General features: G+C 38.4%; 11 protein-coding genes and 2 long non-coding RNA genes across 17 annotated transcripts; 4 read left to right on the top strand and 9 right to left on the bottom strand.

Moving 5' to 3' along the window:
• Positions 1 to 92: 92 nt before the first annotated feature.
• Positions 93 to 3,278, top strand: iqd2 (IQ-domain 2). Of its 3 annotated transcripts, NM_001203282.1 has the most exons (7): positions 232 to 672; positions 808 to 879; positions 957 to 1,283; positions 1,436 to 1,657; positions 1,943 to 2,062; positions 2,190 to 2,847; positions 2,943 to 2,993. In NM_001203282.1, the coding sequence occupies exons 2-6, from the start codon at positions 820 to 822 to the stop codon at positions 2,844 to 2,846; spliced, it is 1,386 nt and encodes a 461-aa protein (NP_001190211.1). In that variant the 5' UTR covers positions 232 to 672; positions 808 to 819; the 3' UTR covers position 2,847; positions 2,943 to 2,993. The 3 variants fall into 3 exon arrangements, with proteins under 3 accessions (NP_568110.2, NP_001190211.1, NP_001154693.1); NM_120382.4 differs by having other exon boundaries at positions 93 to 672; positions 2,190 to 3,278; NM_001161221.1 differs by having other exon boundaries at positions 435 to 672; positions 818 to 879; positions 2,190 to 3,124.
• Positions 3,279 to 3,491: 213 nt separating this feature from the next.
• AT5G03030 (Chaperone DnaJ-domain superfamily protein) lies at positions 3,492 to 4,908 on the top strand (the record flags this gene model as incomplete). Of its 2 annotated transcripts, none has more annotated exons than NM_120381.3 (3): positions 3,492 to 3,715; positions 4,111 to 4,289; positions 4,591 to 4,908. In NM_120381.3, exons 1-3 carry the CDS (start codon positions 3,713 to 3,715, stop codon positions 4,745 to 4,747), a joined length of 339 nt encoding a protein of 112 aa, NP_195923.1. In that variant the 5' UTR covers positions 3,492 to 3,712. The 2 variants fall into 2 exon arrangements, with proteins under 2 accessions (NP_195923.1, NP_001331589.1); NM_001342684.1 differs by having other exon boundaries at positions 3,857 to 4,289; positions 4,591 to 4,747.
• Positions 3,856 to 4,089, bottom strand: AT5G00900. The gene has a single exon (NR_142454.1). It is a non-coding gene; the product is annotated as an other RNA (long non-coding RNA).
• Positions 4,830 to 6,021, bottom strand: AT5G03020 (Galactose oxidase/kelch repeat superfamily protein). The gene has a single exon (NM_120380.2): positions 4,830 to 5,969. The coding sequence runs from the start codon at positions 5,961 to 5,963 to the stop codon at positions 4,920 to 4,922; it is 1,044 nt and encodes a 347-aa protein (NP_195922.1). The 5' UTR covers positions 5,964 to 5,969; the 3' UTR covers positions 4,830 to 4,919.
• On the top strand, positions 5,435 to 5,700 carry AT5G00895. The gene has a single exon (NR_142453.1). It is a non-coding gene; the product is annotated as an other RNA (long non-coding RNA).
• Positions 6,022 to 7,569: 1,548 nt separating the features above from the next.
• On the bottom strand, positions 7,570 to 8,642 carry AT5G03010 (Galactose oxidase/kelch repeat superfamily protein). The gene has a single exon (NM_120379.4). It carries the CDS (start codon positions 8,540 to 8,542, stop codon positions 7,844 to 7,846), a length of 699 nt encoding a protein of 232 aa, NP_195921.2. The 5' UTR covers positions 8,543 to 8,642; the 3' UTR covers positions 7,570 to 7,843.
• Positions 8,643 to 8,788: 146 nt separating this feature from the next.
• On the bottom strand, positions 8,789 to 9,958 carry AT5G03000 (Galactose oxidase/kelch repeat superfamily protein; the record flags this gene model as incomplete). The annotated part of the gene is made up of 2 exons (NM_120378.1): positions 8,789 to 8,986; positions 9,092 to 9,958. The coding sequence occupies 2 exons, from the start codon at positions 9,956 to 9,958 to the stop codon at positions 8,789 to 8,791; spliced, it is 1,065 nt and encodes a 354-aa protein (NP_195920.1).
• A 637-nt stretch (positions 9,959 to 10,595) lies between these two features.
• AT5G02995 (galactose oxidase/kelch repeat protein) lies at positions 10,596 to 11,538 on the bottom strand (the record flags this gene model as incomplete). The annotated part of the gene is made up of 1 exon (NM_001342683.1): positions 10,596 to 11,538. A coding segment is annotated over one exon (942 nt), but the record flags the coding sequence as incomplete, so codon positions are not given.
• Positions 11,539 to 12,274: 736 nt separating this feature from the next.
• AT5G02990 (galactose oxidase/kelch repeat protein) lies at positions 12,275 to 13,057 on the bottom strand (the record flags this gene model as incomplete). Its single annotated transcript, NM_001342682.1, has 2 exons — positions 12,275 to 12,545; positions 12,578 to 13,057. The coding sequence occupies one exon, from the start codon at positions 13,055 to 13,057 to the stop codon at positions 12,578 to 12,580; it is 480 nt and encodes a 159-aa protein (NP_001318462.1). The 3' UTR covers positions 12,275 to 12,545.
• A 1,168-nt stretch (positions 13,058 to 14,225) lies between these two features.
• On the bottom strand, positions 14,226 to 15,233 carry AT5G02980 (Galactose oxidase/kelch repeat superfamily protein; the record flags this gene model as incomplete). Its single annotated transcript, NM_120376.1, has 1 exon — positions 14,226 to 15,233. One exon carries the CDS (start codon positions 15,231 to 15,233, stop codon positions 14,226 to 14,228), a length of 1,008 nt encoding a protein of 335 aa, NP_195918.1.
• A 260-nt stretch (positions 15,234 to 15,493) lies between these two features.
• Positions 15,494 to 18,443, bottom strand: AT5G02970 (alpha/beta-Hydrolases superfamily protein). Its single transcript, NM_120375.4, has 7 exons — positions 18,065 to 18,443; positions 17,430 to 17,881; positions 17,104 to 17,295; positions 16,778 to 17,017; positions 16,478 to 16,695; positions 16,126 to 16,380; positions 15,494 to 16,047 (listed from the first exon to the last, which is right to left on the bottom strand). Exons 2-7 carry the CDS (start codon positions 17,833 to 17,835, stop codon positions 15,814 to 15,816), a joined length of 1,545 nt encoding a protein of 514 aa, NP_195917.1. The 5' UTR covers positions 17,836 to 17,881; positions 18,065 to 18,443; the 3' UTR covers positions 15,494 to 15,813.
• A 267-nt stretch (positions 18,444 to 18,710) lies between these two features.
• On the top strand, positions 18,711 to 20,147 carry AT5G02960 (Ribosomal protein S12/S23 family protein). The gene is made up of 4 exons (NM_120374.3): positions 18,711 to 18,834; positions 19,337 to 19,492; positions 19,591 to 19,717; positions 19,806 to 20,147. Exons 1-4 carry the CDS (start codon positions 18,830 to 18,832, stop codon positions 19,944 to 19,946), a joined length of 429 nt encoding a protein of 142 aa, NP_195916.1. The 5' UTR covers positions 18,711 to 18,829; the 3' UTR covers positions 19,947 to 20,147.
• AT5G02950 (Tudor/PWWP/MBT superfamily protein) lies at positions 20,127 to 22,541 on the bottom strand. 2 transcript variants are annotated; one of them, NM_001342681.1, is made up of 2 exons: positions 22,418 to 22,541; positions 20,127 to 22,294 (listed from the first exon to the last, which is right to left on the bottom strand). In NM_001342681.1, exon 2 carries the CDS (start codon positions 22,271 to 22,273, stop codon positions 20,375 to 20,377), a length of 1,899 nt encoding a protein of 632 aa, NP_001330526.1. In that variant the 5' UTR covers positions 22,274 to 22,294; positions 22,418 to 22,541; the 3' UTR covers positions 20,127 to 20,374. The 2 variants fall into 2 exon arrangements, with proteins under 2 accessions (NP_001330526.1, NP_195915.1); NM_120373.3 differs by having other exon boundaries at positions 20,216 to 22,444.
• Positions 22,542 to 23,083: the final 542 nt, after the last annotated feature.

The following is a 23,083-nucleotide window of genomic DNA, read 5'->3' as shown; positions in this document are numbered from 1 at the left end:
TGTTTTATCGATCCTCATAACTTGTTCATTAAATTATCTAGTTTCAAAAAAGGTACAAAATCCAATACATTTTCCAGTTTACACGTTATCCATATTTTAAGAAAATTTCAAACATTTTTAGAGAAAACACCAATATACCATGTCAACTATGTATACTATTTTTGAAATGCACCAAATAATAATAAATCTAAAGATACTATACTATAAAAAGAAAAATTAACAAAACAGTGTTTATGAAACTTAAGAAATAAAACTCATCACTAAAAAAAAAAAGTGAAAAGAATAGAGTAAAAGAGAGACGAAGTTGGTAAATTAAGAAGAAGAAAAGGAAAAAAAGAAGAGTAGAATGGGGCCCACAAAAGAGGCCCAATTAAGTGGCATCACGCACAAACACACACCGTCACAAATACTCTTCTTCACACAGCTTTGAATCCATCTGTCTTCTCCTCTCTCTCTCTTCTCCATTTGCAATTATGATAATGTGAAAGCAATTCGAAGAAGAAAAGTTATCTTCGCACCTCAGCAAAGATCCAATCGATTCGATTCTTAAGCTTTTTCGTCTTCTCCGATAAGGTCACTACTTAGAAGCCGCGTTGTGGTTTAGTTGACTCCTCCAGGTTTTATCTTCAAGCTTTTTCGTCTATCAGATCTGGTGTCACTGTCTTCTCATAGGTACGATTCATTCTCTCCCTGATTCAGTATCAATTGGTGAATTTTAGCTCTAGATTTCGAGATCTGTCGTAATTTAGCTACTGAGATCAGTAGATTCAGTTTCCTTGTGGAATAATTTGTTTCTTCTCTGTGAAGGATTACATAGAGATGGGGAAAAAAGCTAAATGGTTTTCAAGTGTTAAGAAAGCATTCAGCCCAGATTCAAAGGTGAAGTTTTTTTTTTTGTATATTGATGTGACTTAATGTTATAGTCTGTATATATTGACATGTTGATGTGTTTTCAGAAGTCGAAGCAAAAATTGGCTGAGGGACAAAATGGTGTTATCTCTAATCCTCCTGTTGTGGATAATGTTAGACAATCTTCTTCTTCTCCTCCTCCTGCTCTTGCTCCTCGTGAAGTGAGAGTAGCTGAAGTGATTGTTGAACGGAACAGGGATCTTTCACCTCCTTCTACAGCAGATGCTGTGAATGTTACAGCTACTGATGTTCCTGTAGTTCCATCTTCATCTGCTCCTGGTGTTGTTCGTCGCGCTACACCTACTCGATTTGCTGGAAAGTCAAACGAAGAAGCCGCTGCTATCTTGATCCAGACTATATTTAGAGGTTATTTGGTATGTAATTCTACTCTTGCAATTGGCTTTATTATCTGCAGAAACTTAATTCCTTCGGAATTTCGTATGAGTTTGACCGAGGCACTTGATTTTGTGTGAAGGAAGCTGCTTTGTTGAGTATAATCTTATTTTGTGTAATATCTGAAATACAGGCAAGGAGAGCGTTGCGGGCAATGAGGGGTTTGGTCAGACTTAAGTTATTGATGGAAGGATCTGTTGTTAAGCGGCAAGCTGCAAATACTCTAAAATGTATGCAGACTCTCTCTCGTGTACAGTCGCAGATCCGAGCTAGGAGAATCAGGATGTCAGAAGAGAATCAGGCTCGCCAGAAACAACTCCTTCAGAAACATGCTAAAGAGCTAGCTGGCTTGAAGGTCTGTCTCTCATATTCATCTGATTCAGTTTTTTTCTTGTTATTCAAAGTTTCTTCCGTTGTTTTTGGTGAGAGGATTGCTAAGAAGTAAGAACTGTTGATTTCTTCCTAGCAGTTGCTATTATGTTTCTGCTTATTAGTCTGGAAAGGGTTAATAGTAGCATTACCATTCATATCAAATAGATGTTTACTTACACTATCAATTTACTGTCTCTTTTTTTATCTGAAAATGGAATCTTTGGGCCTTTGCTTATAAAAGTACTATTTTTCCTGTTGCTGCTCACAGAACGGGGATAACTGGAATGATAGCATTCAATCAAAGGAGAAAGTTGAAGCGAATTTGCTAAGCAAGTACGAGGCAACAATGAGAAGGGAAAGGGCATTGGCTTATTCATACTCTCATCAGGTACTCCAGTCGTTACCTATAATGCTGAATGTGTGGAAAGATACAATTAAAAAGTGAACACATCCATTGAAGTTGAATCTGTGGTTCATTTGAATGTTGTAATGATCCTATATGTTCATGTTTGCAGCAAAACTGGAAGAACAACTCTAAATCTGGAAACCCGATGTTCATGGATCCAAGCAACCCGACATGGGGTTGGAGCTGGTTAGAGAGATGGATGGCTGGTAGGCCACTAGAGAGTTCCGAGAAAGAACAAAGCAACAGCAACAATGACAATGCTGCCTCGGTCAAGGGCTCTATTAACCGCAACGAAGCTGCAAAATCTCTAACCCGCAATGGCTCAACTCAACCAAACACACCATCATCCGCAAGAGGGACCCCAAGAAACAAAAACAGTTTCTTCTCACCTCCAACTCCCTCAAGGCTAAACCAATCCTCGAGGAAATCCAATGACGACGACTCCAAAAGCACAATCTCGGTCCTGTCCGAGAGGAACCGCAGACACAGCATTGCTGGTTCATCAGTCAGAGACGATGAGAGCCTCGCTGGCTCACCAGCTCTCCCGAGCTACATGGTTCCAACTAAATCAGCTCGAGCCAGGCTCAAGCCCCAAAGCCCATTAGGTGGTACCACACAGGAAAACGAAGGGTTCACAGACAAGGCATCAGCTAAGAAACGGCTCTCGTATCCAACTTCGCCTGCATTGCCTAAACCACGGCGGTTCTCAGCTCCCCCTAAGGTGGAGAGTGGCGGCGTTACCGTGACCAACGGAGCAGGCAGCTGAGGTATTTTATTTAATATAATTATTTTCCCACTTATGAATGTGTCCGAGATTGTTGTCTCTTATGTGTTCCCTTCATTTCGTAATTCATTTGTGCAGTGTAAGCGCCAGTCATTTATTTTTTTACTATAATAAATTTTATAACCTTTTAAAATTCATGTTCTTTTGTTTCTTTGAATATTTAAGTTATTTTTATTAATGTTGGATGAATTGGAATATGATGATGTTATTTGTATTGTAATGCAGATCCTTTAAAGCTTAATTAATTTGTAATACCTTTTATTTGTAGTCGTAAATATCTTATTCTACGTTAGGTTGTGCTTGTATGTACTATGAACTATGAATATCTGTGCTTGTATGTTTTTCCTTCAAAAAATATTCATATCTTTTTTACTTGTAATCGCAAACATAATCCTGTCAAAGAATCTTTGAAGATTCCCTTTTTTTATTTACTTGGCGAGAAATCAAACATTCTCTGGAAGATTAGGTATAGTACTTTGCCTTGGCGGCGATATGAAAGGAACAAAACTGTATACCAAACCCTCCGGTAGAGGAAGAGGGGTTTTGACCTTTTCTTACAAAAATGGTCGGTTTTGACTTACTTAACCGACAAATTTGTTGAACCGACAAATTTGTTGAACCGACAGTATTAAATAGAAAAGAAGAAGGAAGTTCTCTTCAAACCGACCTCCTGCCCACGCAAAAAAAAAACAAAAAAAAAGCAGCAGCGAATTTTTATTTCTCTCCTCCCAGAACCCTAAACCCATTCCCCAATTCGATCGAGAAACTCGACAATCGAAGAATTTATCAGGAAATTTTGTTTTTTTTATTCCGATTGAGTTTTCTCCGAACAACTACTTAGCTGAATAATGGTAAGTTTTTTTGGTCTGATCTTGTTTCCGTTTAAGCTGGATTAATCTATTTCTCTCTCTCGCTCTGAATTATTGTAGGAGTATCTTGAAATTCTAGTCAGTCTTGTTCGTTTGTAATCGAATTAAACTTAAAATTTACAGCAAAAACGACGTTGACAACACCAAAAAATTTCAGAATTCAGATGGGTTTGATTGGTGTCACATTCAGATGAATTCAGATCAGGATCCTTTTGTTGTCTTATGTTAAAGTCACAACAAAATGGATACATTAGATGATCTTATCTGTGGTTTGCCGATATCAATTAAGAATGTTTTTTATCTTTGATTTCCAAAGCCAAAGTGTGTTCCTTTTTTTGTATCTGACGTTGGTTTTTATTGGTTCTGGCTATACACAGGCTACGCCAATGATTGCAGGTGCTGCTGTAGCTGCTGCTGCTGTTGCTGGTAGATATGGTATATTGGCTTGGCAAGCTTTCAAGGCAAGACCTCGTGTTCCTAGAATGCGCAGGTTTTATGAAGGTGGTTTCCAAAGTTCTATGACCCGCCGAGAAGCTGCTCTCATTCTTGGTGTTAGGTTCGTCCGGCTTTCTTATACCTGCTTCATCTTTTTGTTTTTGCTCCTCAGATTGAACTGGTCCTGAGGCTGAGATTCATAGAAGCTATATACCCTTCAGAATCCTGTTTGAAAATGTGGTTATAGTGTTGTTCTGCTAGTTATTTGAGGTCAAAAGTTATTGATTTAACACCCTTTAGATGAAAGCAAACTACATAGATTATGTTCTTGAATCCTATTTTTCATTGTTGGTTGTGTAGGAGATTATTGATTTTAAAATGAATGGGTTGACTAAGTTTGTGTGGTGGTTTTTTTATAACAGGGAGAGTGTTGTGGCAGATAAGGTGAAGGAAGCTCACCGGAGAGTGATGGTTGCAAATCACCCAGACGCTGGAGGCAGTCACTATCTTGCTTCTAAGATCAATGAAGCCAAAGATATGATGCTTGGAAAATCCAACAACAGCGGTTCTGCCTTTTGATTTGTCATGTGTCTGATACGAACCCAACAGAACTTTCCATTGATTCTGTTATGAATGTGCTACCACTATGTTTCTCCTTCTTGTTGTATATTATTTCTTTAAGAATTTTAAAAGAAGTCATTTGATAAATACAAACACCAATCTCTAAGGAGTTTTTACTACATTTCATTGATCAATAAGTCACAGTAACGTATTGTGAAATGAAATCGTAAATATAGTCACATCTATCAATGGTAAAAACCTCTTTAGACCATTCAACAAATCCCCGAAGCTCTCTTAAACCTCTTCTCTCAAGCGAAATCTCTGCACACCAAATCTTGGTTTCACACTCCTCAGTCAGCAGACAGTCAAACTCGCAACCTTTTGTCATCGACTTCCACCAAACTGTCACTCTTCCTCCGCCGCCGGAGTTTGCCACCACACGAAACAGATTAGAGGACTGTTCTGCAAGTCCATAAACCTTACGGCACTCAAAACCTTCCTTGTCTTCACGCCAATATAGCTTCCCATCGGAAACATATAGTAGGCACGACACCTTATTAATCACTAAGCATGCCTTGGTCGTAAAGTAATGTTTTTTCTTGAAAACATTTTGAACAGTGAGATCAAGTGATGTGAGCAATATTGGCTCCCAAGTATTGGTCTTTGGATCATAAACTTCTCCTGAGTTCTCAATATCTGTGGGCATGGAGCCTCTGAAGCCTCCAATCACATAGATCTTACCGTCGATTACAGACGCGGCGGGATAAACTCGAGGTTGACGCATTTTGGGGAGTCTACGCCATTGATAAGTTCGATAATCAAAAATCGACACTCTGTTGCTTCTCCTTCTCCTAACGAATCCACCGATTATGTATATCTGTGAACCATTTGAGACAACGGTCGGGTATTGAGGATATTGTTGGTTAGGAAACCATGGGACGATGGGTTTCAATTTCTGTTTCGGAATTGGGGAAAATATGAACCAGAGAGGATTAGGGTTTTTATACAGCCTCAAGCAGACGCAGAGGTGATTCTCTGGTTTTCCGATAAAGGATCGTGTGGCCTCGAGCTCCGGGGAGGCGATGAGAGTTCTGAAACCCTTGGAGACGAGAGAAAGAGTTGGATAATGGAATCTCGATATACGAGCCCGACAATCGAGAGCGACGTCGTCCGGTAACGAAGAAAACGACGTCGGAGGAGGAGGAGGAGACTCTTTACTCATCTCTTCCGTCATCGGAGTTTTTTTTTTCTTCTTCTTCAAGGATGGTATTTATAGGGTCCATGCATATGGCCAAAAGTTATATCCAAAATATTATAAATGCTTTTGACTTTTGTCTATTTCTTAAAGAAATTTAGGATAATTTTTATAAATAACTTTTGATAAATTGATTAACTTTGTTCTTTATTGATTGAATTAAATTGACTTATATTGTCGATGAGATAACTATTTATTAGATGTATTGCTAAAAAAATAAAATCTAAATAAAATCATATTGATCATCTACATATACATTTTTGCAATCACTTTGTGAAATAAATCCTCAAGTTGAGACTTATTTACTGTGACTGCCACTAGCATTTAATAATTGTTTTTGATAATTAGAAAGTAAATCTTCGAATTAAATATTTGACATTTAACTATCTTCCCAAAATCTTTCTACATTAACTACACGATTAGTTACTAAAACAAAACTTCCAAAATATTTAATATCATTTAAAAATTACAAAATTATCATTTTTGATATTATTTTTTTGCATAACTATAACAATTCGATTATAAGCATCAAACCGTTGAGATATTTGATACCAGTTAATTACTACAAAATTTCAAAATATTTAGACAATAATTCATAAACATATCATAAATAAGATCAATATTAATAAAATATCAGTTGATTTATTATTATTATATCAGTTTTTTTTTTAATTTACTAAAAAGGAAAAATATCCAAAGTATTATAAATGTTTGTGACTTTTTTCTTCTTCTTAAAGAAATTTAGAAATACATTTTACGCAATAAATTGATTAACTTTGTTATTTTATTGATTTAAATAAATTGACTTGTTTGTTGATGAGACAAAAAAAACAGTTTATTAGATTTAGATGTATTTATAAAAAGTTTAATAATTAAAATCTGAATAAAAGATTAAAATCACATTGATCATTGTGTTGGTTTTCTTTTCCCACTTCTAACCTCTCAGGTTAGTTCTCTTCATCTCTATCTCTCACACAGATTTAGTTTCTTTGTTCTACAGAGACAACAAGGGAAACGCTTTGCTTAACTTGTACATTGTTAAATCTTATTACACATTCTTTCACATATACTTATACAACTCTTTCCTCTATTACTCATGTCTTAGACCTAAGACTTACATCAATCACCCGGACGCTGGAGGCAGTCACTATCTGGCTTCTAAGATTAATGAAGCCAAAGATATGATGCTTCGAAAATCCAACAACACCGGCTCTGCCTTTTGATTGTCATGTTTCTGATACGACCTCAACAAAAAGTATGTATTTTCCATTGGTTTTGTAATGAATGTGCTATGATTTCTTCCTGCTGTTGTATATCATTCTTTAAGCATTCCAAAGGACAAATAAAAACACCAATCACTAGGAGTTTGTACACTCCCATGAGAGCATACAAATCCATGTGTTACTGTAGCAGAGTGCAAGAAGAAAGTGGAACGAAATATACATCCTTTGGTTCGAAACACAACTCTGTTGACGATTCTATGATTCCCTTGGAAAGCTCTGCGAAATCTGCACTTTACGACCATAGGGGTGATCCAACATTGTACACCACCAAACTGAAACACAATGTTTGGCAATCCAAGTCCCTTGACCACTCTCCACACCATTTTTTCCTTGAGACCACTCTACATTATCTTTCCCATGGAGTAACAAAAATGTTGTGCCCATTATTCTCTCTTTCACTAGCAAGCAAAAGTCTGATACAAAGTAGAAAACCTCCCCTTCATCAAAAGCCATCAGGCACCACACAACCTTGAATGCTTAGATCTATGTTGTAATGTTGTTAGCAAATCACATTTATTTATCTATTAAAATCATACTCAAAATTCCCACAGTACAAGTAAGATAAAGTCCCACTGATCAATAGGTCACAATAGCAGAATTTAAAAAGAAATCGTAAGTATCGTCATATCCATCAACGGTAAACACCTCTCTAGACCATTCAACGAATCCCCAAAGCTCTCTTAAACCTCTTCTCTCAAACGAAATCTCTGCACACCGAATATTTGTGTAACATTCCCAAGTCTCAGTGCCACTTAAGAGATCCAGAACTTTTAACCCCGACTTCCACCAAACTGTCACTCTTCCTCCTCCGGCGGCGTTTGCCACCGAAACAAGTTGATAAGAGGACACTTGCTCATCATCTCCCAATATAACACTACACCTCTCAAAACCTTGCTTTGTTTCACGCCAAAATAGCTTCCCATCGGATAAAAATATCAGGCACGACACCTTGTCAATCTCTACATAGCAAGCATTCGTCTGCAAGTTAGGTTTAAAGCGATTCAAGTAAGCATTTTGAACTGTGGGATCATGTGATTGGAGCAGTATTCGCCCCCAAGTATTGGTCTTTAGATCATAAATCTCTCCCCAAGTCTCGATATTCTTGGACCTGCAACCTCCAATCACAATGATCAGACCATCCTTAACATACGCGGCAGGAGAAGCTCGAGGTTGACGCATTTTGGGGAGACTACGCCATTGTTGAGATCGACAATCGAGAACCAACACTCTTCTGCTTCTCCTTCTCCTAACGAAGCCTCTCGATTTAGGGGTCATGTGTTTCTTTTCTTTTTCTAACTCTGAATCAATTTTTAATATTCAAGGTTTAATGGGCCTTAAATGGGCCTCTATTGATTAGATTTACTTGTTTTGTAGCCACTACAAAATATTAACATTCAAAGACAATCTTGTGTAAAGAAACTACAAATGAAAGCAAATGATTGATACGAAAAGAAAAAGTTCAATAATTGAAATCAAAGTCAATAGTAATAAATGTTCTAGAAACATTCCAACAAATCCTAATCAATAAGTCACAATAGCGGAATGCAAAAAGAAATCTGAAGGAGAATCACATCCGTCATAAGTAAACACTTTCTTTGACCATTCGACGAATCCCCAAAGCTCTCCAAAACCGCGTCTCTCCAACGATATCTCGGCACACCAAATCTCCGTTTTACCTTCCTTAGTCCAATCGAGACCTAGACGGTCAAACACCATCGACTGCCACCAAACTGTCACTCTTCTTCCTCGGTCATGATTTGCAACCGAAACAAGATAGCAAGGAAAATATGAATTACGGGGCAGTAGTCCTTCAAGTCCTCTTACCTTATTCCACACCAAATCTTCCTCTGAATCATACCAAACTAGTATCCCTTTGCAAACTGATATTTGGCACATCATGTTGTCTATCTCTACCACGCAACTATTCAGGTTCAAGTTAACTTTCAACCCATCCATGTCATAAACTTTCCCACCCATAACCAATTTACCTGGAAACACACTCTTTTGAGTGGTGAGATCAACTGTTGTGGGAAATATTGGCTCCCACGTTTGGGTCTCTGGATCAAAAACTTCTCCCCAATTGTCGATATTTTTAGACTTTGATCCTCCAACCACGTAGATCTTACCGTCGATGACATCAGCGGCTGCAGAAACTCGAGGTAGAGCCATGTTGGGGAGCCTACGACATTGATGAGATCGACAATCGAGAACCAAGACTCTCCTGCTTCTCTTTCGCTTAACGAAGCCTCCGATGATGTAAATCTCTGAGCCAATAGAGACAAAAGTTGATGATGTGGGATGTTGATAAGGAAACGAAGGGATGATAGGTTTCACTTTCTGTTCTTTGGGAATTGGTGCAAGTGTGAACCAGCGAGGATTAGGGTTGTTCTTATTCGACTCCAAGCAGACATAGAGGTGATTCTCTGTTACTCCTATGCGGGAGCGCGTGGCCTCGAGATCAGGAGAAGCGATGAGAGATTGGAATTCCTTGTTGACCAAGGACAGAGATGGACGGTAGAATCTCGAGACACGAGCCAAACAATTGAGAATTAATTCGTCCGGTAACGATGAAAATACTGTCGGAGGAGAGTCTGATGATTTGTTCGTCTCATTTTCGTCCGGTAACGATGGAAATTGAGAATGATGTCTTCCGGCAAGGAAAAAAACAATCTCGAGACACGAGCAAAACATGGTGTTCTGTTTCTGCCTTTCTGGGAGGCTTTAGGGTTTCTGTGCTTTGATTTTAGATAGGAGCTTTTTTTACCTTCGATCTATTTATTTATTTTACTCCGTCTAGGTCTAGCATCAACGCATGTTTACTACGACTAAGCTAAACCCTAAAATTTCGGAAACATTTATAAATGGAAATTTAGGAAAATTTCCGAGATCTAAGATAGTTTTAAGAATATCACGATTAAACTTTTATAATATAAAATAGAGAGATATTCTCGCTACCGGGTTTCATAGATGCATTAGAAAAAGCAAACCAAGGAGGTGTTATTGATATGCAACATTATAATCCAAATATTTACCAACCAAGGAATATGATCAAAATAAATTCGTGCGTTGCGAACAAAAAGAAAACCCCATAGTCAAATCTTGTATATGAGAAACAAGAATTGAAGCGAAGGGACATATAGTGGAAGGTCTAAATTCGAGAACATTATTTCACGCAAGAGTTAAAGGTCATACCTAACCCAACGATAAACTCTTTCACAAGTAGCGTGGGATGATATTTATGTTCTTAGGCAACTGCTTATTTAGTAATTTAGAGATACAACACCAATTTAATTTTGTGTATTATCTCTTGAAATCAGATTCAAGATGTTCAAAAAAACTCCCACAAAAAAATATATATAAAACTATCTCGAAAACTAAAACTAAATCTTCCCCAAAGCTCTCCTAAACCGCGTCTCTCAACTGAAATTTCTGCACACCAAATCTCCGTTTTACATTTCTTAGTCGAGTGGCTACGACCTCGAGGGCGAAACACCACCATCGACTTCCACCAAATGGCCACTCTTCTCCCTCCGCCGGAGTTTCCCACATAAGTAAAATTTTGATTGTGAGACAGTTGTTCAAGTCCCCTAACCACACGCCAAACATCTTCCTTCAGTTCACGCCACACTAGATCTCTATACGTTTCACTTAGACCCAACAGCAAGTTCTCTAACTCTACAAAGCAAGTGTTCATTTTCGTGCCATTCGTTGTATAACGTTTCCCGCCCATTACCAAGCCACCTGAAACCACACAGTTTTGAATGGTGAGATTTACTGTCGTGGGCAATAATGGCTCCCAAGTTTGGGTATTTGGATCATAAACCTCTCCACAATCTTTGATATTCCTGGGCTTGTAGCCTCCAATAACATAGATCTTCTTGTCAACTATATTTACAACTGCAGAAACACGAGGTAAACGCATGTCGTGGAGTCTACGCCATTGATGAGATCGACTATCGAAAACAAATACTCTCTTGCTACTTGTTCCGCAAACGAAGCCTCCGACTATGTAAATATCTGAACCATTTGCAACAACTGTTGAGGATTTGGGATATTGATGACGATGCCAAGGGATGGATTTCAATTTCTGTTTGGCTATCGGGGAAAGTGTGAACCAGCGAGGATTATAGTTGTTGTTCTTGTTGAGGTTTAAGCAGACACAAAGGTGATTCTCGGTTTCCCCAATGAAGGAACGTGTGGCCTCGAGCTCAGGCGAAGCGATGAGTGATCGGAAACCCTTGGAGACGAGTGATAGAGTTGGATAATGGAATCTCGAGATACGAGCCAAACAATTGAAAGCGATATATATCGTCTGGTAAAGAAAGAAACGTCGTCGGAGGAGACTTTGATTATTTCTTCCTCTTTTTCGTCGTCATTATTTCCTGATTTGGGGAGGTTTTCGAATTAGGGTTTTATACCTTCAAACTAATTTACGAAGAAAACCTAGAATTAATAGACTTGTTGTTTTAATGCATTTTTATTAGTTACTGACTATTGATGGTGAATTATAAACTTCAAGAAAATAATTAATTTAGATTTATCCAAAACAATAAATAAATTTTTACAATCAGTTTTTGATATCTGTGACAAAATATATAGTAAATATAAAATCTCTATTAGAAAATCATTAAAAATAAAATAAAATAAAAGAAAACCTTAAATCCTCTTAGTCTATCAATGATCCTAAAAATCCTTGGACATATCAATTAATGTGTGAATTAATGCAAAAGGAAATCGAAACGAGAGTCACATTCTTCAAAGGTAAACATATTCTTAGACCATTCAACAAATCCCCAAAGCTCTTTTAGACCACGTCTCTCAAACGAAAGCCCTGCACACCAAATCTCTGTTTTACACTCCTTAGTGCAATGGTAATTTGGAGGTTGAATCACCACCGACTTCCACCACAATGTCACGCTTCTTTCTCCGCCGGAGTTTGCAAGCGAATTATGATTATTAAAAAAATATGGATAATGATCACAAAGTTCTTCAAGCCCTCGAACCAACCTCCACACACAATCTTCCGTTGGATCATTCCAATAAAGACTATGATTGGAATACGACACTAGACGCAAACATTTCTCTACCAAACAAATATTCGTCTTTAGCTCAATCTTCAAACCATCCATGGCATAAACCTTTCCACCCATTACTAATCTATCTTGAACCACACTCTTTTGAGCTGTGAGATCTAGTGTTGTAGGCAATATTGGCTCCCAAGTATGTGTCTTTGGATCATAAACCTCTCCCCAATCCCCGATATTTTTGGACGAAGAGCCTCCAATCACGTACAACTTACCGTCGATTACATCAGCGGCTGGAGAAACTCGAGGTAGGCGCAATGTTTGGGAGACTACTCCATTGGTGAGATAGAGAATTGAGTATCAACACTCTATTGCTCCTTTGTCTATTCACGATGCCTCCGATAATGTAAATCAATGAATCGACTAAAAGAATGGTCGAGTATTTGGGATGTTGATAAGGAAACGAAGGGATGGGTAGTAACTTCTGTTGTTTTGGAGTTGAGGAAAGTATGAACCAGCTAGGGTTAGGGTTTTTCTTATTGAGGTCTAAGCAAACGAAATCTTCTGTTATTCCAATGCGGAGTCGTGTGGCCTCGAGCTCAGGCGAAGCGATGAGAGATCTTAAATTCTTGGAGACTAAGAATAGAGTTGGATAATGGATTCTCGAGACACGAGCCCAACAATTCAGAGCTACGTCGAACGGTAACGACGAAAACGACGTCGGAGGAGACGAGGACTCTGATGATGATGATTTCGGGGAGCTCATCTCTTCCGTCGTCGTTTGTGTTTCGATTTTTTTTCTTCATTTGAGTCTTTAAACCCTAATCATCATTACTTTACCCAAAAAAAAACCTAATCATCAATTAGAGAGGAATTCAAGGTCTGATGGGCTTTTATTTAAATGAGCCTTTTTGACCGGCCAAGGAATTATATGATCAAAATAAATCTGTGTATACAAAAAGAAAAAATCGTAGTCAAATCTTGTGTGAGAAAGAAGAATTGAAACGAAGGAACAATAATAAATAACATATCGTGAAAGGTCTAAATTCGAGAACACTATTTCAAACAAGATTTCAAGTACCATTACCTAACCCAACGACAAAACCTTTCACAAGTGGTGGGTCGATATTTTATGTTCTTAGGCCACATGCTTATTTAGTAATTTAGAGTTACATTCATGTAATTTTTTTTATCATCATGCATCTCTTGAAAACATACTCAAGATGTTCAAAAACATTCCCGACAAAGAAAATATAAAACTCTCTCAGATACTACAACAAAATCTCATAAGCAGAATCTATCTAATGATCCTAAAAATACTTGGACATATCAATTAATGTGTGCTAATCGCAGAATTCAAGAAGAAATCGGAACGAGGGTCACACCCGTCAAAGGTAAACACATTCTTAGACCATTCAACACATCCCCAAAGCTCTGTCAGACCACGTCTCTCAATCAGGGCCGGTCCTGAGAATTAATGGGCCATAGCAATTATTTCAATTGGCTGTGGTCAGGGCCAGCTCTGCTCTCAATCGAAACCGGCCATAGGCTTTGTTTTGCTATCGGCCGGTTTCATGTAAAGAAGCAACCCCTAGGAAGTGTTATTGATGTACAAAAATCAGAATCCAATATTTCTATACCAACCAAGCATACAACCCCTATATATGAGTTGTGCTCACAAACCAAACAAAGTCATAATAGTCTAATCTTGTGTATTGAAACGAAGGAACGTTAGTAAAATTTTCACATAATTGAAGGTCTAAATTCGAGGACTAATTACCAAATTCTTTCACAAGTGTGTTGATGTTTATGTTCTTAAATTATTTGCTTATTAAGAGACACACAAGCTGTTTATTGTCTCTTAAATTCTCGAATTATACTAAAAAGACTCCTCACAGAAAAAATCTAAAAAAAACAAAAATACATCCCATTGATCAATATGTCACAAGGACAGAATCCATAACAAAATCCGTAGGAGAATCACATCCCTTACATGTGAACACTTTTCTAGACCATTCTACAAATCCCCAAAGCTCTTTTAAACCGCGTCTCTCAAACGAAATCTCTGCACACCAAATCTCTGTATCAAATTCCGTAGAATAGCCAAGACCTTGACAGCCAAACACCACCACAGACTTCCACCACACTGTCACTCTTCTTCCTCCGCCGGATTTGTCCACATAAGAAAGATGATTACGGAAGAGTTCCTGTTCCACTCCCTTAACCCTAGCCCAGCCAAAATCATCTCCCCTTGGATGACGCCAATATAGCTTCCCGTTGAATACAAATGTTTGGCACAGCAAGTTGTCTATCTCTACAAAGCAAATATTCACGCCATGCTTGTCATAAACTTTTTGACACTCTTCAGTGGTGTGATCTACTGGTGTTGTGAGCCAAGTTTGGGTCGTTGGGTCATAAACCTCTCCCCGAATCTCGCCGCCTCCAATAACATAGATCTTACCGTCAATGACATGAGCGGCAGCAGAAGCTCGAGGAAAACGCATTTTTGGGAGTCTACGCGTTTGATGAGATCGACAGTCAAAAATGGACGCTTTCTTGCTTCTATTTCCCCAAACGAGGCCTCCGATTATGTAAATCTCTGAATCAGTTGAGGAGACGGTTGAGGAATTGAGATGATAAGTAAACAAAGGGACGGGTAGTAGTTTTTGTTCGTTGGGAACTGGGGGAAGTGTGAACCAGCGATACTTAGGGTTGCTCTTAGTCAGGTTTAAGCAGATATAGAGGAACCTCTCGGTTTTTCCGATGCGGGATCGTGTAGCGTAGAGCTCACGGGAGGCGATGAGAGATTGGAACTCCTTGGAGACGAGAGATAGAGTTGGGTAATGGTATCTCGAGACACGAGCCAAACAATTGAGTATGATGTCGTATGGTAACGAAGAAAACGTACGAGAAGGAGGAGGAGACTCTGATGATTCATTCATCTCTTCCGTTTTCATTATCTATCTCTCAGATGACTTAGGGTTTCTGTGCTTTGTAAAATATGAGATTTTATTTATTTATTATGGAGCACCTTCAGGTTAAAACTAAAATTCTGATTACTACGCCTAGATTTCGGAAGCTTTTATTGAATAGAATTTTTGTATCTCTGTGATCTCTTATGATATTGTGGGGAATTTATGATAGTTTTTAAAATATATTTCGAGATTATCGTAATTAATTTTTAAATATTTTTTATTACGGTTATATTATCAACTTTTTATTTCCTAGGCGGTGAATGCAAAAGCACACGTCTAAAAAACATTTAGCATGGGAAAGTCAAGAGAACAACAACGAAATATAAAGGTTGCTTGAGCATGTCATTAAATATAGCTCACTTATCTAATAAAACCATTGATAAATCATCTTTAGGAATGTAAAATGCCATCTAGTATAAAATTCTGCTTGGTGTAACCCCTAAAAAATATGAAACAAAAAATATCTAGTTTTTGATTTTCTAGCTATAGCTAATTTTCACCTTTCCTTTTTTACTTCTTTACTCTTTTTTTGGTGGTTGTATTAGTACTAAGTGTCCTTATGTGCCTCTGTTTCCACTACAGTGTCCTCTGTTTCTTTTACTCTTTCAAGCTGGCCTTTGGGTTCTCCAAACAAAGCATAGAAGATCTGTCTATGGCACTCATCGCAGAAATAGAAGAACGAGAAGTGACCTTCGTTTCGAATCTTATGTACAGTTGCTTCAGGAATCATTCTGCTAATGTAGTCACTCATTGATGGTGGAGCCACTCGATCCTCCATTCCCTTTAAAGAAACAGAAATCAAGGTTTGATTAACTTTACTAAACAAACTAACTGATGCATTGTATGGTGCAGAACTCACCTGCCATATGTGAATGGGTTTTCGAAATCCGATTAGTTCACATTCGGCTTCACTGTACATTGACATGAGCCAAGAAAGGACACCGTTGGTTGCACATTTCTTCTGTGTGCGGAATTCCGAAAGAGTAAAGCCCCAATTCGATACTTGAAGCACGGCTTCTTCTACAAATGGTTTTGTGATTCCTTGACGGACTGATTCCTCCACGTTCCTTTGATAAACTTCTTGAAACGTTGGATCTTTGATTAAAAGTTTATCCTGAAAGATGAAAACAGAGTTAGCAGATATGATGACTCCTTCTCCTAGAGAACTCCTCTCTTTGTGTTTGTGATCTACAATGGAGGAGATTTAGTACCTTTTCTCCTAATGACAATGCCATCCACTGATCGAGCTGATCGAGGTTACCAGAGAGAAAAGATCTACGGTAGAAGAAAGGCAGAAGAATTGGAAACCGCCGAGCTAAAAAGTACATGAATTTCCTCTTTGTTAGCCATTGCTCCCATGTTTTTACCACCTCTTCTTTAACCATGCTTGGCTCATATGGATTGATCACGGGAGCCACCATTGCAGCTCCTGCAGTTTCACAAAACCAAACCCACTGAGCAACAGTCTTGCATGACTGGTATGCTAATGATAGGAACAGTGTTAATAATACCTGCAATTTTCTCAGGAAAATATTTCATTCCAGCCCATGTATGAATACTACCAGTAGAGTAGCCAAGTAACCAAAATTTCTCATCAATTCCAATAGCAGCTGCTAGGTTAATCATATCTGAGGCTGATGAGCTAAGATTTCGACCTCGATGAGGATCACTCTCTCCAAACCCTGGAAGATCATATGACACTAAACGGACACCATACTCCACCAACAATGACTTCTTCACTCCAGGTATGCCTTGATTAAGTACACATTCCAAACATTAGAGGCAAACTAAACGTAATGTGTAGTAACTAAAACCGATGGAACACTGATTTGAATACCTGCAAGTCGAGAGGAAAGAAAAGAATGAGGCATAACTAAAGAGTATCTTGCTCTTTCTGCTGAAACACCTAGCTCTTGGTAAGCTATATATCTACCATCTGGAAGCTGTACACGTGTAGCACCGGTAGGATGTAAACGCAGTTTCGTTATAACCGTCACTGGTCTATCGTTCTCTGGACTAAAGCTTAATGCTGCACTTCAAAGTTCAATATGTCAATGCAAGGAATCAAACCTACAATACTAAGCTATTTAAACTACATATAAACAATACTGAATCAACCTCAGATACTAAGCTAATAATAACACATTGTGTTGATTTGATTACCTGCGAGTGCTAAGAGGAAGACGAAGAAAATCACAGGCCAAGCGTGAATGGGATCACGATCCTCAGGCAAGAACTCGTTTAGAAAGCTAAGCTTCTTCGACACTTTAGCCGCCGGTTTCCGGAGCTTCCGTACTAGGAATGAGTCATCAGTGACCACCGTCTGCTGCACAATGTCCTTGCATCCTTTCGCGAGCTCAAGAAGCATCTCTCCCCACGATTTCATGAATCCCGTCACTTGATCTTTCAATGTCTCCTTCGGTTCGGATCCGGATCCATCCGCCGACACAAAACCCGATCTCTTTGTAGCCGCCGTTAAATCGATCGGTGCTCCGTCGTATCGTAATCCGGCGTCAACTAGGCTCGCTAACTCTTCCTGCCACGTAGGCACTCCTCTAATCTCCTCCATCTTCCCAATCCGAACCTAAACCCGAACCAACTCTTCACAGCAAAACCTGTACATTCATTTATATAGAAGAATCAGAGAGAGAAATGAGCTACGAGTGACACTTTTACATAGCGTGAAATTCAAGCTCCCTATTTTTCTTTTTAAAATCTCGGAAACAAAAATTGGAATAACGAATCATCTCTTTTTTTTTTCCCTTAAGAAAGCGAAAGGAGACAAAAGTTTATCTTACCAAATGACGTAGAAACAGCTTCGACACAAGACTAATGGTTTGATTCGAATCTTCAATTTATTCTTCAGCTAAACTTTTTTTTGTCACGTTCGTCTTTTTCAATATTCTCCATCGCCTCCTGGATTTGACTGGCTTTATGAAAAATCCCAGTCCGCCATTGACGAGGTTCTGGAGCTTTTCTTTGACTCTCTCTCTTCCTCTTTCGGATTTAGCTGGCGCATTAATAAACATGGACCACTGGATCAAAATTGCCTTTTTGAAGTAAACGGTTGTGATTTGTCCACGTTGGTCTGTCGTGGTATCGACGGTTAAGTGGTGGGGACGGGCTGAACCAGTGACTGTCGTGCGGGCAGTGCACTCTTTGTGTGTCCCTTTTACCTGTTACAGCCGGTTCCGTAAGGATTACGGGTTATGCTGATGTGGCGGAAGTATTTATTCCCAGTATTAATTAGCATCAGAGTATACGTGTATGTCATCTAATGCGTCCATTAGATCCAACGGTTTAGAGTTCAGCTTTTAAAAGCCCAAAAGAATGATGAGAAGTTGAGACAATTATAGTCAATTTTTTAAAAGCCCATGACTTAATGGGCCTACTAATTGATGGGCCAAGTATTAGAAATCCGCGGAGGTAGAACCAGCTTCGCATATATTAAGAGTCACTGCCTTCACTAGGTTTAGGGTTTTCTCAGCCGCTTAAGAGCTTATCATCTTTGTGCTTCCTGCAAATAGCTCTTTGCTGTTGATCTTTCTCCTCCATCAACAAACATGGGGTACGTTTCTCCTCTATTAGATCTATCCTTCGTGTTCCTATCTCATTTCTCTGTTTAGCGTTTTATTTATCTGATTCACTTGCTGTTTCCATGAATTATGAAGGATTCTATAGAGTCTGCTGTGTTTTTTTTTTGTTTGAAATTGTTACATGTTTTCGACTTTTGATTGTGGTTTTTGATTGGAACTGATTCTATAGCAAATGCGTCTTCATTTCTGGATATGTTTGCTAAATGTTTTTTATGTATAGATCCACAATAGATTGTGTAAATTTTGAGCTACTCTGGAGTTCTAGTATGGTTGATAACTGGAGATTTAAAATTCGCTGTATGAGTATCTATGGTCTCTTGGGTTTTGAAGCTCACTTTTGCTGATGTATTAGAGATAAATCTTCTATCGTCTTGTTATTATTTAGATGAATTTCTTATTGATTTTCTGAGTTTTAACTATGGTTTATCGAGTGAAGTTGTTCTCAAATGTTATTTTGTGATGATTTGTTAACAGTAAGACACGTGGTATGGGAGCTGGGCGTAAGCTGAAGAGACTCCGAATTAACCAGAGGTGGGCTGACAAGCAGTACAAGAAGTCTCACTTGGGAAATGAGTGGAAGAAGCCTTTTGCTGGTTCTTCTCACGCTAAAGGAATTGTTCTTGAGAAAATGTAAGTCTGATATAACATTCAAGTTTACTTTTTCTTATAATTGATTTGTTGAGTAGAGACATTGGTCGTTGATGAGACTCTTGTGTTTGATGATGCAGTGGTATTGAGGCTAAGCAGCCTAACTCTGCTATCCGTAAGTGTGCTAGAGTTCAGCTTATCAAGAATGGAAAGAAGATTGCTGCCTTTGTCCCCAATGATGGTTGTTTGAACTACATCGAGGAAAACGTAAGTCACATGAAATGACTATTCAATCATCACACTATGGATTAGTTTCATTCATATGCTGATACATTTCTTGTTTATGGTGTTGCAGGATGAGGTCTTGATTGCTGGATTTGGTCGTAAGGGTCACGCTGTGGGAGATATTCCCGGAGTTAGGTTCAAGGTCGTGAAGGTTTCTGGTGTTTCACTCTTGGCCCTCTTCAAGGAAAAGAAGGAGAAGCCAAGATCTTAAGCAACCCGTACAAAAAGCTTCAAGCTTTTGATATGGTTTTTGATAGTTCAGTTTAAGTCTTGTTCTGTTCTACTTTATGTTTCAAGAACTTGATTTTGTGTTACATTTTATGAGTTTTTGAATTAAGACATGATCGTTTAATGTTATTGGTGTTTAATCAATTTACTCTTTTAACTTATAAGCCTCATCTTCAGTTGCGACTAACTTTACTGTTATCATTGGTATTTCCAGTTTTGGTTTTGTATGTCATAAAGTTAAGAATTAGTCTCATCACACGAATGTTACTTTTATTTATCGAAAACCTACTCTCATCATAAATCCTAGGTTACGTTTATTTATCGAAAATCTACTCTCATCATAAGACCTAGCTGATGATATCTGATCAGACCCTAATCTCTGAAAGTTAAGAGATGCCGTGACTCAATCAGTCATGTTGTTTTTTTCCGTTTGGGGCAAACATACTCGAGTCTGTAACTTAGAAGAGAAGGTCCAAAGATGCTGTATTTCCCTGCGCTGCTAAAGGCAGTCTTTGCGTCTTCCCCTCTTTTGAACACAACTTTGGCTCTCTTACCCTTCATCGTGACCTTAGTCTTAGACTCATGGAGAGGACCGTAACGTTTAAATATCTCGTTCAGCTTTTCTTCAGATGGAACCGAACCTGAATCCGCAAAGTTGAGGACTAAAGCATAGGGTGGTAATGAATCTGCAGAACAGTCCTTGAGACCAATTTGCTCTTTCGAGCCTGAGCCAGTGATTTCTTTATTTGCAGGTAATATCTCTTCTTCTGCAGAGTCTTTCTTATCACAAGGTTCTGATGTCTCAGTGATACTTGCCTTCTTTGAGTCACCATTGAGTTTACTGCAAAACAGTTCATTAATGAACTTTTCAAAATCTTCATAATTCGAGGGGTCTATGTTGATTGAATCAGGTATTCCCGTTGAGGTATTGGCAGCGTGAAGGCTTGAGAGCATCTCATCAGGAGAAGAAATCTTTCTTTCAGCAAGCTCTTGATGTCTCGGCTTCTTAGTCTTCTCATTCTCAACTTCCGTAGATTTAGAAGCACGGCAAGGCTTAAGTGTAGGAGTTAAAGAATTCATCTCATTTTCCACTCCAGTTCCATGACACGGTTCAGCCGTCTTCTGCAGTTTATTAGTATCACCCACTGACAAAAGACTTTCCTCATTAGAGTGTTTAGACACTGAATCCTCCTTTTGCTGACTTTTCTTGATCCTTTTCTCAGACTTACCAGATTCCGAAGACTCAACCTTACGCTTCTTTTCAGAATGCGACTTACCATCCAATTTCTCAGTTGATCTGCTCCCACAGCGTTTCTTTACAGTCAAATCTGACAAAGTCTTCTCCTTTGTCTGTTCAGCATTATCTTTATAATCTGTCTTTCTCTTTTTGGCAGATATTCCTTCATCCATATTTACTTCTGGGAGAGAAGCCAGGGTCGCAGCAGATTCCACCGACCTTACAAATGTTTCATAGTCAATGAAGTGAGAATAGTCTTTCCATTGTTGAAAAGCCAATACCTGAGCTCGGTTAATCACAAATTGCAGCTTCTCAGTCGCATCATAGCAAGGAAAGCAAGCTAAATGCTTCATATAATCCACAAGTTTAGCAGGTTCAAAAGAGATTCCATCCGATAACTTGTCTCCACCGTATCTAACACTTGAGTCCTCACGAATTCCAGCATTGATTATGTTCTGAGTCTTGAGTTTGTTATAGGCTTCCTCTGAAACACAAGAGCAAGATAAACCAAACTCTACTCTCCTTGAAACCTCATCCAAAGCACAATCAATAGCATCACGAAACTCAGCGGAGTTACTCTGCTCCTGCATTTGAGAGAAATTCTGATGAAAAGGCTTTATCTGAGATGCATTATTCCAAGCAAATGTACAATCCCCAAAATACGCAACCAAGACATTTCCTTTCTTGAAGTGCCTCATCGCAGCTTTAGAGGCAACAGATTTATCAAAGACCAGTCCAGGCCACCATGGATAACTTCTTAGTTTAGCCCAAACCAAATCTGAGTCAAAAAGCTTCAGATTCTCTTTAGAAAATCCTTTCTTATCCTTGTTCTTAAGCAGATCTGAATCAGCATCAAAATCAACCCCGTTACAGAGACTATCCTTATCATCACGAGCAGAGACAAATACTTTTCGCTCAACTCCAGTGAGGTTCACTACCAAGTCCTGAGCTTGAAAGCTCATGGGATCAGCTAGGGTTTCAGATGTGTGAGCCATACCGTAGTCAAAACTCGACGCATTTATGGCAAAATCAGCGTTGGAGTCAGATTCGACTCCTTCTGGTTCCGTAGACATAACGAGCACCAACAAAAATCCCTAGACAACGAAGAAACAAAAAAAAGCAGAAATTGCTTCAGTATATGCTTCCATTAAAGCAAAAACAGTACATCATACGAGAGACGAAGAAAATAATCGGAGAGCAAAAAAGGTGGACAGAACCTCCGGTGGCGGTTACGGTTTCGCCGGCGACGAAAGCTTAGATTTTGGGTAATGAAGAAATAACAGAGTTTCTTTCGTTTTGAGGGGGTTTATGAGAGAGCTACGTGTACGTCACGAATTATTCCACGTGGCAGTACTTGATTTTGTCTCGACTCATCACAACCATACATTATTACATTGAGTGAGGTTCAAAATTTTCAAACTTTTGCTTTTCCCTCTTTATTTGAACTTGAATTTGACTTGTTTTTACTGATATTAAATAGAATAGAATTTTACTACAAGTAGATTAGAATTTTACTACAACTAGTTTATTTCTAAAGAATTAAATTTGTTAATTTTATGTTTAATGAGAACCAAATGTTTTCCTACAACATTAAGACACTTTTTTATAAGTTTTCTAAACTTGTTTAATAGTATGTTTTACTAAAAAGTGATATTTTGAAAAACCTCTTTTGGGGATATTTTTAAATACTCCTCATAGACTAACAAAATAATATATCAATTCATATATAAACACAATAACACCGTTTATTGTGTAAAGTGCTTAGCTCTCTCAATGGTCAAAAAATGCAAAATCCATTTTCTTGTTATGTCTTTGTCATTTTTATTGTTATGTCATGTGGCGTCTCAACATTGAGAGGATATTTTGGGAGCCAGTAACGTTCG

The sequence above is a fragment of the Arabidopsis thaliana genome, chromosome 5, assembly GCF_000001735.4.
Source record: "Arabidopsis thaliana chromosome 5, partial sequence".
Taxonomy (NCBI): domain Eukaryota; kingdom Viridiplantae; phylum Streptophyta; class Magnoliopsida; order Brassicales; family Brassicaceae; genus Arabidopsis; species Arabidopsis thaliana.
Note: the sequence above shows the minus strand (reverse complement) of the source record. Positions and strands in the feature narration are given on the sequence as shown.

Coding starts and splice junctions, on each gene's coding strand:
- iqd2 (NM_120382.4), top strand. CDS start 820: ATGGGGAAAAAAGCTAAATGGTTTTCAAGTGTTAAGAAAGCATTCAGC. Junction 1,284..1,435: donor CTATATTTAGAGGTTATTTG/GTATGTAATTCT, acceptor TCTGAAATACAG/GCAAGGAGAGCGTTGCGGGC. Junction 2,063..2,189: donor CTTATTCATACTCTCATCAG/GTACTCCAGTCG, acceptor TCATGTTTGCAG/CAAAACTGGAAGAACAACTC.
- AT5G03020 (NM_120380.2), bottom strand. CDS start 5,963: ATGACGGAAGAGATGAGTAAAGAGTCTCCTCCTCCTCCTCCGACGTCG.
- AT5G03010 (NM_120379.4), bottom strand. CDS start 8,542: ATGACCCCTAAATCGAGAGGCTTCGTTAGGAGAAGGAGAAGCAGAAGA.
- AT5G02970 (NM_120375.4), bottom strand. CDS start 17,835: ATGGAGGAGATTAGAGGAGTGCCTACGTGGCAGGAAGAGTTAGCGAGC. Junction 17,296..17,429: donor CTTCCTCTTAGCACTCGCAG/GTAATCAAATCA, acceptor TTTGAAGTGCAG/CATTAAGCTTTAGTCCAGAG. Junction 17,018..17,103: donor TCTTTCCTCTCGACTTGCAG/GTATTCAAATCA, acceptor TACTTAATCAAG/GCATACCTGGAGTGAAGAAG.
- AT5G02960 (NM_120374.3), top strand. Junction 19,493..19,590: donor GGAATTGTTCTTGAGAAAAT/GTAAGTCTGATA, acceptor TTGATGATGCAG/TGGTATTGAGGCTAAGCAGC. Junction 19,718..19,805: donor TGAACTACATCGAGGAAAAC/GTAAGTCACATG, acceptor ATGGTGTTGCAG/GATGAGGTCTTGATTGCTGG.
- AT5G02950 (NM_001342681.1), bottom strand. CDS start 22,273: ATGTCTACGGAACCAGAAGGAGTCGAATCTGACTCCAACGCTGATTTT.